Genomic DNA, 19,329 nt, shown 5'->3' on the forward strand with positions numbered 1-19,329 from the left:
GAAGCGTATTTCCCTCTGTGAAGGGTCCCTCTGTGAAAGCTTAATAAGTGCTAGCAGTGAAGTGCTAAATTAAATGTGTTTTGGGTTCACCTGGGAAAGCAAAGTTAATCAGATTCGCATCTAACCTGCCACAATCTACATTACTGGTTTAGTTACTTCTAAACTGGATTACTGTAATGCTCTTTACATGCACATCTGATTACTCAGATGCTTAGGGGACTCAGAGGTGAGGGCTGTTTACTTGTGGTGAACATAATAAACACATTTGGTAATGCAAGAGAGGAGCAGATCTATTTGATTACTCCATTTTGTTACATGTACTAGTAGAACAAAAATTAGTCAGAATTCCCTAGAATGAAGTTTGCCATTCCACCAAGAACACATGACAACATGGATCAATACCATAGTAAAAGAACCTCTCCTGCCAGGGCAACTGGCTGCCACCAGCATATAATATCCTTTCAGAGATTTGTGACTACACTGGTAATCTGTAGAATTTAGATTGAGACCTACACTTGGAACACTGTGTTCCCACAGAAGTCTGCACACAGTGGTCCACGGTCCTTAAAAGAACTTGCAAAGTCTTGGCTTGACTGCTGAAAGACAGAGCAACTATGACCAGTGACTTTTAAATGCTGGAAGAGTGAATAATTAGAATCAAACTTTATTTCATTAATGCCCTATTTCTTTAATTACAGAACCTGAGGACTACATAATTAAAAAAAAACCTCTAGAAACTGAATCATGCTTAAATGCTGCAAAGAGCTACTGCTTTAGAAATTAGGGAGCCCCATTTTTCTAATGCCAAGCTGAAAGCACTCCAGGCTTTGAAATGGACAAACGAGTCAGAAGAATAGACACAGCTGGACAAAACAGCCTTAGGACCATATGAACTCAGTGGCAAGATGTAACTCAAACACTAAACTCTTCTTGCTGAGTTCAGTGTGATCCACAACCAAATTTGTTTTAGACAAATGAAATCAGCCATTAGAAGAGATGTACATTGACAGATTTGTTTTCAGCTGCAGCTGAGGGTTCCAGCACTGTGAAAAACATAAGAGATCCTAAATATTAGTATGCAAACCAAAAACTGAAGTGAAGCTAACAGTAAACAAACACAAAATAGATCGGGAAGTATATGCAAATTCATGGTTTCTAGTCATAAAAACTGTACCATGTTACTGGTGTGCAACAGCAGTCAGACTTAAACCCAACTACTTCACCATAGCTGCTCTACTTTTCTAGTCTTGCTCTACTAAAAAGGTAGAACAGCACCTGCTGAAAATACAAAAATTGCAACCAATGTGCCTACCAAACAAGCCCTCCACAAAGACATTCCAATGAAGGGGGGTTGTTTCTAAGGGGTCCCATTAGGCTTAGTGTTGATAGGAAAAAAAAATCTGAAAATAAGCTCCAGGTAAAGGTAAAGCCCTTATTCATCAGCAGATGACAAAGTTGTATCTTTATTATTCATAGATCGCTAAATTCCATGCTGTTGGCTCCACTTTTTTTTTCTGCAAGATCGACAGGTTTTCCAATCTCTGATCCCAGGGTACACCTCCATCCCCAAAAACAATCACTGATAGGCTGGTGGGCAAAGAAAATTATGAAATTATTCTGTACATGCTTACAGATCAATAAACTTTATGCAGCAGTTGGTAATACAATCTGTAAATGTGCAGACAAACAGCTTCAGGTATGGATTGATTTAAATGAAACAGCTACTGCTTTCCCTAGTTACTTTAGAAATGCCAAATGATACAGAAACAGCTGCTGTAGGAATCCTGCTGCCCACAGAATGGAACAATCCATCAGTTTCACACTGAACAGCCCTATCACAATGAAGTTTGATTGAAAATGCAAGGAACAAAACCCAGACAAAACTGCAGGGAATTCATTTATAAAGGCTACTTTCCATAAAGCCATAAACTTCTGAGAGGACATTATTCCTCAACAGATGTAAGAAGTCAGACCCTTACAGCCTCACTGTCCTGTGCACTCCTCTCTACAGGAATAACTGTTGACCCAAAGGCATGCATGATGCTTTAGAGAACTAAACAGAGCTTATAGGCTCACAGATTCCATCAGGCAGTAAAAGGAAGGAAATAAACAGGAAGAGGATCAGACAACTTTACAGAATGATTCAAAAATATTGTTTAAATTTAAATAATTTCTTGAGGATACTATGAAACAGCCAAGCTTTAAAGTGGTGGACTCACACACAGATTTTGGCATTGTGAACTAATACAAAGATGTTATGGTGTATTTTATAGCGACAAAATGAAAAACAGAAATGTCTGAGGACAAATTATGTCTGGTCTTACTGACAGAAGTATAAAGAGAGGAAAAGTAGCAAGCAATCAGATGTAAAAGGGACAGGATTCTAACTGGTCTTTGAAGACATCTTTAAACTCAACATAATGCAGGAAAGAGAGTCAGTGAAGGATTTTTTTTAAAAAAAGAACCTTAAAATTTTAAGGTGGAAATGAAAGACAACAGAAAATAGATTTTTAAATGCTGTAGTCTAGACAGAATGCAAGGAAGTAGCAAAAAGCAAGTGTCTCAAAAAAAAAGCAGTGTCAAAAAAGTGCATAAAGTGCAAAAATTATGGAAACAAAAATTATGGAAACAAGATAACCTTTAATACTTTCATTTCTAATATTTTGATCCAATCCAAGGGCATCATCTTCTATCGATTTCAATGGATTGAATATCCAAATATCAGTACAGATTTACTTGCAATACCAAAGTTTTGACATCTGGTACCTAGGCTGGGGCTGCATCTCAATACAGATGCAAATTATTGAGCTGGACACCATGAACTACCAGGTAATACAATTTTGGTTTCCACACAATTAGACATACAGGCCTGTGAACTTGGTTATCATCTTTTTTTTCCCTTGCCTTCTGTTGCACTTACCTGTTTTAAATTCACACATGGAATACCAGTCACACCATGGCTCCAATCTCTAATGCTAGGAATGCTTACTGGACTTAATAGACTGAATTCCAGTGTGGTAAACACTGAAAAGACTTGCACCATGAACAGACTTTCTGCATTTATACAGATCCTTCTCCAGATCCATCCCTAAGTAACTGACTCATGCAAAACCAGAAAAAAAAACTGAAATACATTTTCCATACGTGAAATGTGATGGTAGAATCAAAAATATCCTATACCAAAACTAGTGCAATATGGGAGGTTTGCATGGCAAAACACACATCATTGGTTTCCTAAAAATCCCTGCTTTGGGACCAACCTAATGAAGCCTCTGTCTGAGGTTATGACCATACAGAAAACATATAACTGCATGGTTTACAGTGGAAATATGGACAGGGCAAGTGTGTAATAGCAGCTATATGGAGACTTACTTTCTACTGCTATTAGTTATGTTAAGAGATACAGGCACTAAAATTTATTTCCTATATAATACAGAACTGTACTAGTGTTACAAAAAAACCCAATCAAACAAAAAAAAGGGCAAAACTGATTTAACAGTCAAAATTTTGTAATAATCTGTGAAACCCGGAGCTACACAGACATTAAAAACAGGTGAGTTTTGGTGGTTCTTTTTCTTTTAAAAAGTCCCTACACCAAGCATGACTCCCCCAGAAAAGCATCACATCTTCCTAGAAAGACATTACCGTTAATGTTGTCACAGTAGTAAAAGTGTTCATCTTTTAGAGAGGGGCATGCAGAAACCAGCTCCTGCAGGCCTGCCCCAGTTACAGTGAGACAGCCCGAGAGGTTCAGGTGCTCCAGATGCGGCAGTCCTCCTCCCAGAGTCAGTGCCCTGTGGACACACACAAGAGAGCGTTAGGAGCCCGCACTGCAAGCACTGACAAGGGCCCCCTGCACCACCCCATCACAGAGCTGCTGCACCTCCTGCTACAGACACAGCCCCAAGGAACCACTGAGCTTTAAACCTGGCATTTCTGTACTCTCTTTTAAACGGGGATCACTCCTGAGCCACACAACAGACCTGAACAGATTTCTACAGAAGCAAGACTTTAGTGGGAAACCACTTTTTTATGGATGACGCCAGAGATGACCCATTATTTCAAAGAACTACAAAGCCATTCCTCTTCAAAATACCAATTATTTTGTCAGCTCTTCCAAGGTGATGTATACTCCTCATCTCACACTAAAACATGATACTCCCAAGTTTGGTGCATTATGCTTCCCGAAGTTTGACCTTTTTTTTTGTTAAGACTTATTTTGGAATCCAAATTTGTGTTTTCCTAGGGCTGACAGCAAAGCTTCTCTCTGCCAACACACCATCTTATTGTTCAAATGTAGCTCTCTAGCTTTCTCTGAGTGCAAGAGAATTTGGCTGCTGATGCAACAGGCACACAGATGTACCACACCCAAGCAATTACTCCATTGAACCTGCTCTCTTCCCTCTGAGCCCACAGAGCAGCCAGCCCAAGCTCAAGCAGAAACAAGCTCACTCAACCCACCAGGCTTGAATCACCAAACTGCAGATTCAAGCCAGGATTTAAAACTGAAGATGCCTTCAGAGCATCACTGTACAAGCTTCTCCTGTCAGCAGGGAGAAGCAGAACTGCAGGCCACAAAATCAGCTATGAGGCAACAACTTACATGAAGTAATTGGACTAGCATGTGTTTGTATTAGGGGGTTTCACTCTCTTCCCCCAGGGACTCCAAGTACTCTTGAGACTACAAGAAGCACTTGTTGCAACACACTCTCAGCTCCTAAATACTTTCACCCAAAAAGCACCAATGGGAAACCAGCAATGCAATTAAACCCTTGCTGTGACTCAGTGACCAAATCTCCCTTTGCTCCCACACTACTGAGTCATGAAAAACCAGACAAGTAACCCGTAAAATACACACAGCACAACCTAATCAGCACCTAACAAAATCTGTCAGGACAAGTCCGCTGTAACACTTGAAGGGAAACAAGCTACAACACAAAGCCCAGATATCTGAAACATACTCTGGGTAAGGGTAACACTGGTGAGTGAGTGTCAGAAGAATCACAAGAGACATCTGAATAGCTGGTACTTGTGAACATCAAATGGGGACAAAATCTCAGGAGAGACAAATTGGTGCCAGCAGCACCTCACACTACTCCTCAGTTTACTAGAGCAAACAGCACAGAAATGCACGAAGTCTTCCCACTCCAAGAAGCTTTAATTAGCCCTAAGTGCTGCACCACACCTGAGCAGGAGGCTGCAAGTACCCCAGCCTCATCCCATTTTCATACAAAGCAGTAACTACATTTTTCTGACAATACAAAGTATCACTGGCAAATAGCAAACAAAATTCTGTAACTCATGAAGCCATCTTATGTTCAAGTCAAACACTTTTTCTCCTCCTTTAACTGTTATATGAGGCTGTATTGAACATGTTGTTCTGCACATACAGAATTATCAAAGAATCATTTGGGTTGGAAAAGACTCTTGGGATAATCACATCCAACTGTTAACCCAGTACTGCCAATCCACCACTAACAGTACCAAGTGTCACATCCTTTGAATACCTCCAGGTATGCCACTTCCCACAGCAGCCTCTTCGAATGCTTGAAAACCCTCTCAGTGAAGAATTTTTTCCTAATGACCAATCTAAACATCCTCCAGTGCAACCTGAGGCCATTTTCTCTTGTTACTTGAGAGAAGAGACCCCACCTGGCTACAGCCTCCTTTCAGGTGATTGTGAAGAGCAGGAAGATCACCCCGAGCCTCCTTTTCTCCAGGCTGAGCCCAGCCACTCTTTAGCATACCTGTGTTCCAGACTCTTCCCCAGCTCCACTGCCTTCCTCTGGGTATAGTCCAGCCCCTCAATGCCTTCCTTGCGCTGAGGGGCCCAAAAGTGAGCACAGGATTTGAGGTGTGGCCTCACCAGTGCCAAGAACAAAGGGACAGTCACTGTCCTGGGCACACTATTGCTGACACAGGCCAGTTACCATCTGGGCACAGCTGGCTCCTGTTCACTCACTGTCAAACAGCACCCCCAGGTCCTTTCCTACCAGGCTGCTCTCCAGCCACTCTGCCCCAGCCTGTAGCACTGCCTGGAGTTGTTGTGACCAAGGGGAGGACCTGGTACTTCATCTCATTGAACAAACAACTGGCCTCAGCCCATTGATTCAGCCTGTCCCTAAATTATATTGTTATCCAGACAGGTTAATCAGGATGTTACTCCAGTTTTACAGAATTTCAAGCATACTGCAGGCATAATGAAAAAAATTAGTGAATCAACACAATTTCTTAACAATAAATCACTAACAAATCTAAAAGCATTAATACTGTCTAGAAAAACAAATTCACAAAAATACTTGACTTCAGAAGACAGATATAGAAGATTTTACTGTTATCTCCAAAAGAAAAGCTGGAAAAAGTTTTCAAGTCTAACACTGTAACTATTTAAGAGGGAAAGACCACTTAAAACTTAGCAGTTTCTTCAGTAAAAATGTTTCTACTGAAATGATGCAGATTCATCCCAGAATGGCCCAACAAATAAAATCAGAAAAAATATCCTGCAGCAAAATAGTTTGAAAACATCTCCTCACCTGAGAGCACGGTCTGTTATCTGGTAACAGCCTGACAGACTGAGGAACTGAAGAACTCGTGCAGTCTCTTCCTCTGTTTTTTCACTCCCAGAGTATGCAGAGTCTTTTTTCTCTGACTGCTTAGTCCTTATTGGTTTTCTACACAGTGCAGAGGACTCTGGAAGTGCTCGAATAGTTCTTAGTGCTGTCCCAGCACAACAAAACGAGTGACCGCAGTAAATCAAGTCAGTAGAAGCACAGTGCTGCTGCCACCCTCTAGTCCTTAACCCATAAATGTCTCTATTGTAGCACAATGCAGAACAATTAATATGGGATGTTGGTTCCATAAGACAAAATCCTTCAACGTTCCTGTGTCTCCACTCTGCAGCATCTTCAATGTCAGCTAAATCATCTGCATCTAGCATCCACACATAAGCAGAACTGAAGTTTTCTGAGCCGTCAGGTTTAGTCCAGTGCTGCTCACCATTTCCTCCCTGAATGAGATTTTCATTGCTGATTTCATGCAAACCATTATACTTCTCGTTGGACTGCAGTGTAATCTCTCTGTTTTTCCACAAAGTCTTAGAGTTCCTGTTTCTGCAGCTTTTCAGAACACCTCTGGTATGATGAGTTGATATGATACCCAGTGCTCTGGAAATCCTCTCTATAGCCACATCTGTAATTTTTTCACATCCAGACAGATCAAGGTGGCGTAGATTTTGACAATACCCAACTGAAGACCAACTGAAATCGGGGCGGGGGGGAAAAAGAGAGGTGATGGTTGAGTTTTTTGAAGTTTTGCTCAGAAATAGCTGTTAAGGCTAAAAGTTGAAAAAACCCTTCACAAGTAAAGTACTTTTATTAATTCAAATTATATATATATATATATATATATATTTTCACATTATAATACACAAAGAAGCTATCCCAGACAGATTAGATTTGATACTCCAAGTGCTCTGTATATGCCCAGAAAAATTATGTCTAGAGAAACATGAAATCATTCATGAATCAGTAACAACTTATATTTCTCCATGTACTGAGACTTAAAAGAAGTCCAAAGTTGCTATATACTGAATAAATGTTTGAATAATAGATCAGACTGCAAGCACCAAATACACACACAACAATTTCAAAAAAAACTGCATTATACTCACCAGAAGCTACCAAGAGACATCTGAGTTACTAAACAGCAAAGTTACTTCTCAAAAGGCTGAAAATACTGAACTAGCAAATTTCACCCCCAAAATTTCACCCCTCAAAAATACATCTGAGATTCCAAACTCAGTCTGAAGTATTGTAACAGTTGCAATTTCTAGAACTTTGAGTTTCTCAAGCTTGGCTGAAATGCCAGCATACCTAGATCATACATACTCCTGTCCTTTCCCATTTCTCCTAGGAATACTAGGTGGATTCCTGAAACAGAACCTGTGTTTCTAATTATTCCATCATTAATTAAAAATCAGACTTTTTCATTTTAACAAAAGCTTACTCCCTTAGTCTTACCTTTTTCAAGTGGAATAGAAATTTTATCTACAGTAATATTTTTACACTATTAGCTATAAAAGTATGTGATTTAACTGACCTTTACCTATCCATAGTTAATGTTACTATCATTTACTTCTTTAAGTATATATAAGTATAGATAAATTTATATTCAATTTTAATTTATATAAATATTTTATCTGATTTTACTCTAAATTTATTTCTACAAGTGATTATTTATATTTAGAGCAAGCCCAAACTCATTTTCTGAGTTACAAAGTGGAGTGTTGTAAATACAGATATATGATGAGTGGCAAATAAGGTAAATTTCACTAAATATTGACTTCTGAGCCCTGAAAATTCTATGAAGCTTTTATTTCAAATAAAACTTCTTACACAAGCTGCAGGGTGTTGCTACCATGCTGGTAAGATTTTGTGTGGTGTTCACACTACCTGAGAGCACTACATGATGTAAATGCAGAACACTGAAATACCTGCTGAGTTTCAATACCACAGTAAGACCCACTGGTGCAAGGTTCTGCATCCATACACCATCCCACTGACATCAATGACATTTCTGCAGGCCTCAGTAACACTCAGGAATCCACAGACAACACACCTAAGCCTTAGAGCTTTGCCTATCATTTGATTGGAGTGTCTGAAATAGCAGTATTCCACACCCTAGCAGCTGTAGCAGGCCAAGAGAATTTCCTTAACTGAGCAACTCCATAAAAATCTATGGACAAGTTCTTAATACTAGAGCAAAACCACAACTATTGTTATGGGTAGGTACACACTGATAGGTAAAAAGCATCCAATAGTGAAGACAGAGAATTTTAAATGGCCACTACAAAGTTACATGTTTTACTTGATATTTTAGTGATTTGCTACCCTGGTTTAGTTCTTAGTCAAAAGTCACATGGGAGTTACTAATTTGATTTCTCTTTATTTCTTTCATTCTTGGCAATGGACTAAGAAATGTTCGAATGTTTCTGCCCCACACTCAAAAACCTGGACTGTAAGTTTTTTTTAAAGGAAACAACAATTATCTAACCTTTCAAATACAGAGTCTGAAATATCGGTTTGAGTGAGATCCAAATATTCCAAGTTGGGGCAAAGCTCCAAGATCTGTCTAACCTGAAAAAAGAAAGGAAAATAATCAGTAAAGATACAAGCCACTAAGGCTGCACACAGTGTCTAGAGACAGCTTACAAATTAGCATTGTTTTGGACTGCAACCCACTTACACTCCCCAAACACGTCAGTTATTAATTAAAAGACTGCATAGCCACAATTATTATTGTTGCACAATTAAAAGTTTCAAATCACACACCATTTTGCTGGACACTGCAGAACTGTAGGCCAATACCAGTGTCTTCACTGAGGAGCCTACAAGCGGGAGGACATGATGAATTAGGCCATGAAGTAAACGTTTTTCCATTTGTGCTATATTAATGGCAAGTGACTCTTCAGCTGTTTCTTCTGCAAAATAAACCCAGAGAGAAAGAATTAAAATCATTAAAGGACTTGGGGAAATATTTACTAAGGTTATGTACTGCTCAGGGCAGCCCGGGGCAGCTGTTTCCAACAACTTGCTTAGATATCAAAATTCTATCTCACAGGGCATTTCATCTATCTATCTATGTATATATATCTATAGCTGTAATTTAACAGCTTAGGACAAATTTTAAATCAAGCCTAGAGTGCATCAGGATGCAAGATGATTCATCAAAACTTTCTGAAGAGATGAAGCCTAGCCTGTACCTTCAGACACATCTCCATAACTCTTCTACCTCCTCTCATGTTTGCTCCTTCCTAGACAAATTAATTCCAGTCATTAAAATCAGATGCCTGCTTGTCTCCTACCAACTCCATCTCCCTTTTTTTCCACTCAGCTTGTTTCTTACAGCTATGTCGTTTTCACCAAAATCAATTTTACCTACCAGATTCATCTATGTCAGCATCTTCATCCCATTCCTGGAAAGCACGACTTTCATCTTTTCTGTTTTTCACCCATTCCTCATCAGGTTCAGTCTCAGTATCTGCTGCAGGACCACTGTACCAATCCCCTACTCAGCCCCACCCCCCAAAAAGAAGAAGGAAAAAAAAGTAAATAATAATTTATCACTGCAGCAGAAATCCGCACTGAAAGCTTTTCAGTATACTGTGACCTGATTTAAGAGACAAATTAATTTCAAATTCATCTCAACTAAGACTGGACTAAACCTTAAAATAATTCTATGTTTGATCTTTATCCTTAAGCTTCAAAAGAGTCTTAGAACAGTTTCAGTACCATCCCAGAACTCACAGCTTATTCGGCCTGTCTGAGACACTCCTGCTGTCCTCACTTGCTTAGTAGGGACCAATAGGATCACAAAAATAACAAAAACAATCATGGAATATGTGGACTGTCTAGGTGCTCAAGTTCCTTCTGGTAAATAAATTATTAATCAGCTTTTAGTTTACCACTTGGTTGAAGAGATCTTTTCCTCTGAAATATCACAAATATACAGTTAACCAGTCTGGTTTTAGTCCCCACACGCAAGAACTTGAAGATCACAAAAAAACAAATTCTGAAAGTATCCTACTTAAAACAGCTACAGAATACTTGTCACATACATATGACTCAAATCAATACACAATCATTTTTTTAGAACATCTGGATGAACATGAAGATCAGCAACAGCTCTGCTGTTTTAGCTGGCAGAGCACCCCTTCCCCCCTGAGGTTACTCCACAGGCATTAATTTACTTCTAGTTTGGATATATGGCAGCACTGGGCTCAGGATAAGCAGCTCTGCTGCCTGCCTTGATGTACACATACTGAAAAACAAACCACCTTATTGAACTGTCTCACGATGGGGGGGACGGGGAACCCTACTCTTCCTAAAGCAAGAGCAACTCCTGTTGAGTCATAGCTAAAAGAACAATGTTTCTTCTACGAATAACACAGTGACAATGAAATCCTAATTGACTGTCAACCATGAATCTTGGTAACATTTCTCATCATCTTTAATCCATCTTCATATTGCATAATAAGCCTCAGAGGCCTTCTGTGTACTAGGAGGGGAAAAAAGTAAAAAATTTAACTAAGTCTACATAAAACCACAATTCTTTTCCCCTCTCTGTGGCAGTAAATCCCATCTGAGAAGCTTCCTGCCAGTTAGAGCACTTCTGTACAAACAACTGTAGTAGTACAAACAGTATGCCATGACAGCCAGGTTTAGAAGCACTCATTTTAAGCAGTTGCCTATTATCTTTTTTTTGTCGTGTGTGTGTGCAGCACTGAATTATCAAGACAACTGTGCTGCAAATGCAAATTTAAGAATTTGAATTTTGGAGCCTCTCTACTCAGTCTTTGGAAGCTCAGGAAGCAAAGTATTGCTTTCAGGAAGATTTACCCAAATAAAAAAAAAATTCAGACCAAGAAGTTATTTAATTCCTCTCTGCCTTGTACAAATTTTAGAAGCCATAAAGAATTTATTTTTTATGTTAGGTTTTATAAACACAGCTTTTTCTCTTAAAATATTAAAAGCATATGAAAGACTTATTAAACAGTGCAGACTTTCTCCTTTTCCTGAACTACACTGCCGTGACAGCACTGTGAAGCCTGCAGTTCCATATTCCAGTGATTCTTTAATACTCACATAAATATGGATATAAGGCTACAAATACATTCTCATGACTTGTAAGTGGCCTCACTGCAATACAGAGTTTTTTGTCTATTTGAACAGGTACTTTTGCAAAGGTCACACTTCTCAATAGGAAATTCTAATTAACAGAAGAGTTTGAGGGAAAAAAAAGTTTTAAAAAAACCACTTACTGCAGTAGAAATTACTGAAGTAATATACCTAAGGAATCAATACAAAACTAAACATTCATTCCGTTTTCTTTGAAGCTTAACTAGATTGTGAAGAAACATTAGAACTCCACTTATTTTGAACTTCCTTTCTGCGGTTATGCATTTCATTTCTGACTAGTAACCTAAGAAAATAATTTTACTGATGTAAGTGTAACAGCAGCATTTATAATTCAAAACTCCTTAGATTATTTAATAATTCAGCAGTTGTATTAGTGAACATATTATCAGCATTCATACAAGCAAAAAAAGGGGGGGGTTTATCTCAGTAAAACTAGGTTAGCTGGATACAAAATGTGCTCAGGAGTTTCAATCAAGACAACTTCTAGTTTCTTAATTCTACAAGATTGATGTATGTTCTGGGGATTTTTAACAATCAAGTTTCAGGACACTATCCCTGTCAGAAAGGTACACCTCACATGCTCAGCTGTCAGGCTCAGGCTATACTAAAACACTCTTTTTTACAAGCCCAAAAATTCTGATAATTGATGTGCTTTCAAAGGAGCTAAATGGAACTTACCTCTGGCCCAGCGAACAGGGTAAAGATGTTTCCACAGAGATCCAGTTTTAGCCAACTGTGACCATTCAGCGCTTACTTGACTACACTGACATAACTCTTGGGGATTAAGGTAACTGAAAATGGTCACCATTACTTCAGGAGGGAGATTAGTAATATTTGTGGTGTGCCCTGTTACTTCGGTTTCTGAAATACAGAAAGCACGTGTTAAGTGAAGCACAGCCTCATAGCTTTAACAACAGCAGTGCAACTCACATTTTGACTTGAAATATCAAAAAATATGTCTGAAAAAATTTTAACAACTGTTAAAGATAGGTATTGGTTTGGCTTTAAAAAGCTTTCACTGTAATGAAAACACCTTGAACAACAACAACAAACCAGCTCAGTTTTCTGTTTGCCACTTTCTCATCTGGCTCATTCACTCAAAAAAAAAAAGTAAATTAATGTACTCAACCACAGAAAGATGAAAGCCATACCTGCTATAAATGAAATGCTTTAAGAAAAATGCCTTCTTTTGCAGATGGTATCTGTACCTGGTCTGCCACATTCCCAGGAAACAGTACTAGCACGCAGAACCTACCAGCTGGGACCACTCTCGCTGGAAGCACTCAGCCTCTTGACTGGGACACAGAAAAGTTCATGCTCAACTCTTGGCACCTGTCTTGAATTTTATTTCTAGCTTTAGCTGCTAGCATTGACAATTTTAACTTCTGAATGGTGATGAGCCATTCAGGCTGTAAAGTAATAAATGCTAAGTACTAAGATGAGATAATACTAAGTACTAGGTGAGAGACTAAAATTTGACCACTGTAATTAATACTTCAAAGGACAGCAGTAGGAACTATTTCCAACAGCTCTCCCTGATCACCATACTGCAAAGAGAGCTGCAAATTATATAAAATAACAAATTCAGAGCTTTGGCTAGTGAGGCCTTTCACTGTTTTAAGAGATTTTTAATGGCTTTTTTCAGAAAAATTTGCTTGAAAAAAGTATTTCTAAAGGAGTTTTCAGGAGTCCTTCGAAACAGCAGGCTTTACTAATAGTGGGGTTTTACTTCTAAAGTGCCTAGAACTTTTACAGAAAGAGAAACATTAGATTTTTGTTTTGCAAAGAAGCTTCAAAAGTGAGCATAATGTAAACTTTGCCACGTCATAAGCTATTGCTACTTCAAAAATATAATTAAATACAGTTTCACTTATGAATCAATTTATTTATTTGTACAACTAGCATGTTGCTGCATGAATTACAGAGAATTTTGCAGGAAAATGCAGTTAAGCCTGCACAGGACTGCAAGCTATTTTACTTTCTTCTCTTTCTTAAAAATTAACAAAAAACACATATTCTCCTCTTCCAAAGCCTGAAACGCAATGATTGCAGAATTACTCTTGTCCCAAAAACTGCTATTCCAGCTAGATTTAACCGCAAGTAATGCCACAAAGCTACGTCTGTCACATTCATCTGTTAAGACTCAATAGTATTTCACAGAATGGACCATGATCTTTTCTGAAGGCTTCACCTGGAGGGCAGAAAACGACCAGTTGAGTAGTTCAGAGAAGTCAAGTTTTATCAAAAAAATCTGATACAGAGTAATTAGTCAAGTTTTTCTAATGAGAGGAGCACATCTTATCAACATCACAAACTCAGTCCTTGAGAGCTTATTCCACATATCAGACTCACACCAGCCTTACACTTTTGGTACATTAACTCCCCTTCCTTGGGGCATCAATTCTTTTTTGTTAAGAGAGAAAACTGTAAATACGGACAATTTAGGCTGATTCAGCAATCATAAAACAAGCCTGAAGTCTACTTTAGTAGTTATTTATTCTAAGTTTCACCAGAAAAGGTAATTGGAGATAAATGCAAAGTAAGTACCCACTTTCAGAACACACATTTCCTCTGACTTATTCACATGCTGCAGAGTTTCATTCACTTGCATTACTCACAGATCCTTTCTCATTCCTGAGAGGCCCAGGAAAGTTAGGTAGAGGAGTTGGGAAGGTGAATGCTTTTAATCTGAAATATTGTCACTTGGATAACTATTCTGTGTTATTAAAACTTCAACAGAAAAAGCTTACAAAGCTGTCCTAAAAACCAAGAATGAAATGCAGAGTCTGGAAATAGAAAATATAATTTCAATGGAAGCATGAAATTAGAAGTTAATTACATTTTCCATCTGTTTATTGTATCAAATATTAACATGGGAGGGAAGAGAAAAGACTGCTGAGAACAGGTAAATAGTGAAGTACTATCTGCATTGCAAACTGCCAAGATGCCCATATCAAACAATTAAGTTTCTGAAGTTTCAAAACTGGTTTGCAGATGTGCTCATTTTATAAGGACTACTCTTTCTGCCTGTACATAACTAGGTACCTCACTAGGCATGTTTTTTAGATAAAAACTGCAGTTTGAAAGTTCCTTTAATTAGATACTTCACCTTGATCTGTCTTCTCATCCACAGAATACTTAAAGACCTTCTGAAGCTCTTCTGCTTGATTCCACTTACTGAGACCTCTGAATTCTGCAGCCTCTTTCTGTGAGCAGTGCTGTGCAATTACTTTCTTCTTAATATCTTTCAGCTCTTCGTAAGTGAAGTATTCCATCAACATTGGCTGAAAAACCTAACACAAAGGAAAAAGGGGGGAAAAATCTGGTGCTGATAGAAATAGTCAGTAACACTACACAGATCTACAGAATCTCCTGTTTCAATTCTCTCAAAGTAAAACATGTAATGCATTAAATGAACCTAAGGACAGGACCGTGGAAGTTTTAAATTCTAACTCCCTGCTTTCTGACAGAACATAGCACAGTATCAGGCAAGCTGTTTTAATTGTTTTCCCCACCAGAATAAGGAAGGGATTAAAGCTGCTTAACCTATATAACTTATCAAGGTACTCACATGGAAGGCAAAGTAGTAAAGAAGAAAAACATGAGAAGACTTCCCATGGACAGACTTGAGAAGATGCTTCCCAGTTTTTGGATACCCATAAATCATCAGACTGGCAGTACTAGTCTCTGTTTCAAATATAGGTCAGAAGCTGTTTGGGAGTGTCAGTTTGAGTCATGAAGCACTGGTTTACAGGACATCTCTTTTCTCATTTAAGTTTTGCTACATATCCATTTAAACTACTTGCTGCAAACAATCCTAGCCCAAATGGACTTCTGTTATCAATTTTTTTAAGAATCAGAATTTCAGCATAAACTTGCTATATTCTCAGTTTCAGAACATGTCACTTTCCAGTCAGAGTACTGAACAATGACACCACAGTCTTGAATGTGAATTAGCATAGCAATAAAAACAGAGAACTGAAAAAACAATGAACCTCTGAGCCAGTTGTCCCTATTCAGTTATTCCAAACACCAAGAAAGATCTTCATCACATTTGAAGAAAATCTTTACCTACCTCCTCTTCCTCTTTCATATGAGGAAGGAAATCTCTGGTAAAGGCTTCCAATCTCTCCTTCAGCTGTTTCGCATAGTTGAGCTGTTCATATTCATTCTGAGAAGAAAGCAAAGACTTAATGGTTACCCAATCTCATCCAGTCATCCAAGGATTGAACTGTCCAATAAAGCAGTGGTTCAAAGGAAAGCCCATTATGCCCTTCCCATGCATGCAGCAGGTTTGCTCTATGTCATGGTGAGAATGTGTTTACTCAATGACACTGACACTGCATACGGGCCTTTAACAGGCAGAGCGAAGGTCCCATTTATTGTCTTAGCATATATGAATTCATTTCTCTAATCCTATTTTTACTTTGGAGCAAAGACTGAAATCTGCCAATCTATAATCTCAAAGTTCAAAGTAGTAGCAGAGTAATTTAAGTATTTGCATGGTTTGTATAAAAAGTGTTCTATGATAAAACAGCTCTACTTGATCTTTTAACTGAATACATTTTACCTTAGTTATTCTAAAATTCTAACTTCCAAATTATAATCAAAATTTACAGTCAGGCTTGCTGTATAGATTTTTACCTTGGAAATGGAAAGAATTCTTAAATAAAGATGTAACTGACTTGTAAACGTTCAAGTTCATCCAATCTCATGTATAAATTAGTTAGGATTACTCTCTGAGTCACTAGTAAGAAGCCGGTTCTGAAATCTCCCCAGTAATTGCAACATACCGAAGTTCATCCTAACTCTTACTGTGAATGTTGTTTTTCTTTTCAATCTTCTACAACATCAAGAAACCCTGACTATTACAGAGACAAGATTAAGTCATCAGTTTAAATTAAACTAACCACTAAAGAAATCTGGTTTTGCACACTTAGGAAATCAAGTAACAGAATAACACTAGCATCCTATCAGAGAAGGTGTAACACAAAGCCAAGTGTTAAATTTCCTTCTTTCCTTCATTTCCTGATTTGTTAATGGACACAAAACAAAATTTAAGGTTTATTATGCATAGGGAAAAATCATTGCAGGGTTCCCAAGTCAAAATGAGGCTTAGATGGTAAAACTGAGTCAATCAACTGCATATTTAGTATTTTCTTACTGAAAATCTGTACCACACATACTAGAAATGTAATATGGGATGTCAAACTGGAGACTATAGTTCTTACAGGGCAGGAAGGAGAAACTGAGTTGGGTACCCCAAGAGAAAGACATGGCAGAATTCAAGAAGAATTCTACTGGAGAAGAACTTAGAGATAAGTCGCTGTCAAAAAAGCCAGATGCAGAAATAATATTTAGAGTTCTTTGACAAGTGGATTACTAACAGGACTGCTGAGCCACAGATTACTGGAGGAGTACATGAGCCACAGAATAAAATAATGCTGCTTTTTTTGGTAAGTGTGGGAATCGCCTCCATTTGTGACAACAATCACAAGAAAAAAGATCCTCAAGGTTTCCTAACTAATTAATAAAACCCCATTACTTCTATAGCCAGGAACTTCTGAACAGTTAGCCAAACAGTCTTTATATTTAAAACTTTCCTGCTATCTCTCCAAAACACCTCAAATTATACAGGGAAGACTTCTGTCACAAAACACATCTCAGAAAAGACTTTTTACTAGAAACTTAGTACTTGTGGTGAATGGCAAAAGAATTTGTGTTTCGGACTAGAAATAAAAGTTTCTTCTTCTTTGTTAGTTTCATTCATAAAGAATATGAAGAGCCAAGGCAAACTAATATGTAATCACAGCATGTTTTCCTCAGGTCACAAATCTCTCACAGTCTACTTACCTTGACATTCTTTAGCCCTTTCTCAAAAAGGCTAAGCATCTCGGAGAGTTTGTTGTCCGAGTGCACATTGTACACTGTCCGGCTACGCTGCTGAAGCAAACCAATGATACACTCATTTTCGATCTGCTCGTGCATCTTAAATTCCTTGAATGTAGCATAAAGAGATTGCAGCAGAGCCCGAAAATCATTGTTGTTGGAGAAGTTGGTCTTGGAAAGCTAGGAAAAAGAAAAGTTAAAAAAAAAAAAACAATGAAAATCATGTCAAACTCAAGTTAAATCCTTAGAATAGACATCAGATCCAAGGAATTCATTGCTCCCCTTACTTATAAAAGGTAAACACTTTCAGTTTTTAACACAAAACAAAGCCATTAAAATCAAAGTTGCGTTTAAGCAACATAAACCAGATCTTGTGAAACACTGAGGTAAACAAATGTAGAAAGATTTCCTGGTGGAAGTCAATGCAATCTCCCCAGCCCAGCAGATTACTGACAGGACCTTTCCCAATCCACATTTTTGTCCATACCAAAAAGCCATGAATATAGGCCCCTGAGCCCATCCTTAGGGATTTATTACCCATAAGGAATATTGAGTCCTACCAGTGAATACAAACTACATTAGCTGTTGGAGAAGGTTTCCAGTGGAGCAAAATCCAACAAATCAAAACAGATCAAAATTCTAGGTAATTCAGCAGTGCCATTTTTACATGTGTACAGTTATCATCAGCAACAATATATTTTAAAACTGCATTTTCCTTCAATGAGTGTAGAAAACCAGAGACTTTTCCATTCTTATGTTTTATTTCAAGTGCAGCTTCAAGAATCATAGCCTACAGCAGGAGTAGGCTACAAGACCAAGCACTCTAAAAGTAGACTCCAATTCAGAAAACATGCTACCACAATATTCAAAAGTAGCTTACCTACGAAGACTCTGGAATCTATGAGTTTTACAAGAAATGGGAATCTGAATATTACTTACATCAAAAACAACTACAAATTGAGATATGCAAAACTTTTTTTCATTAAAAACCCCCAAATGTACTTACTCATTGTGACATTGCATTGCCACTTCCTGGCAGGCACCAGCAAAATGCAACTGAAACACGCTGGACACCTGCCAAATCCTTATGCAACTCCAAGTCAGCTGTGCATACTGTACATTACATGCTGTACATATGAGCAAAATGACTCTCACTATGGAAAGAGAAAGTTACTTAGCCCCAGAAGTCAGAGAAAACACAGTGAGGTCTAAGAAGGATTTTCGGTTTTTCTCTTTTTTTTCCAATATGCTTTAGACCAAGTACTGACAGAAGTCAGAAAAACTTGATGTCTGTAACACACTGCTAGGATTTGAAGCATATATTGTCCTGTATTCCTAATGGGGAAAGATTTTGGCTTCAAAGGCCATTTCAATCTCCCACTACACCCAGAGAATGCAGCACCAGAAGCAGTGGCACTACATGAAACTGAGGGCTTGACTTTCTGCACTGAAAAGAAGGCTGAGCCAGCACAGTCAAAGGGCACAGAAGCAACTCCTCAGGACAGCCTCCTCACCTCCCAGCACCTCTGAGTCACATCTCAATAACTAACTGGGGTTTCTCAGGCGGCGTTTCCTTTGATTAATTAAGGACAGTGTTGATACACTTCATCCTACCCATAAGGATCCATAAAGTGACTGAAGGCAGTCTCCAAAGACTCGTTTTCCTCCAAGAAAACCACATGCTCCCAAATGCTTAGCATTTTGATTGACTTAAAAAATGTAAACAACACTGCTGAAGCGAGTA

At 38.3% G+C, this 19,329-nt stretch overlaps 1 protein-coding gene across 1 annotated transcript in view; it reads right to left on the reverse strand.

Annotated features, from left to right (window-relative positions):
* The window catches only part of FBXL5 (F-box and leucine rich repeat protein 5), a 22,684-nt gene extending 4,579 nt beyond the window's left edge, over positions 1-18,105 (reverse strand). The window contains exons 1-10 of the mRNA XM_031055437.1: positions 18,073-18,105; positions 17,550-17,765; positions 15,772-15,867; positions 14,806-14,989; positions 12,375-12,557; positions 9,940-10,065; positions 9,330-9,478; positions 9,052-9,134; positions 6,534-7,256; positions 3,646-3,794 (exon numbers count right to left, since the gene is read on the reverse strand). Coding sequence (XP_030911297.1) covers positions 3,646-3,794; positions 6,534-7,256; positions 9,052-9,134; positions 9,330-9,478; positions 9,940-10,065; positions 12,375-12,557; positions 14,806-14,989; positions 15,772-15,867; positions 17,550-17,765; positions 18,073-18,105 — 1,942 coding nt within the window. The remainder of the gene's footprint in view (positions 1-3,645; positions 3,795-6,533; positions 7,257-9,051; positions 9,135-9,329; positions 9,479-9,939; positions 10,066-12,374; positions 12,558-14,805; positions 14,990-15,771; positions 15,868-17,549; positions 17,766-18,072) is intronic.
* Between the last annotated feature and the right edge of the window lie 1,224 nt (positions 18,106-19,329).

This window comes from Geospiza fortis, unplaced genomic scaffold (genome assembly GCF_000277835.1).
Source record: "Geospiza fortis unplaced genomic scaffold, GeoFor_1.0 scaffold40, whole genome shotgun sequence".
NCBI classification, from domain to species: domain Eukaryota; kingdom Metazoa; phylum Chordata; class Aves; order Passeriformes; family Thraupidae; genus Geospiza; species Geospiza fortis.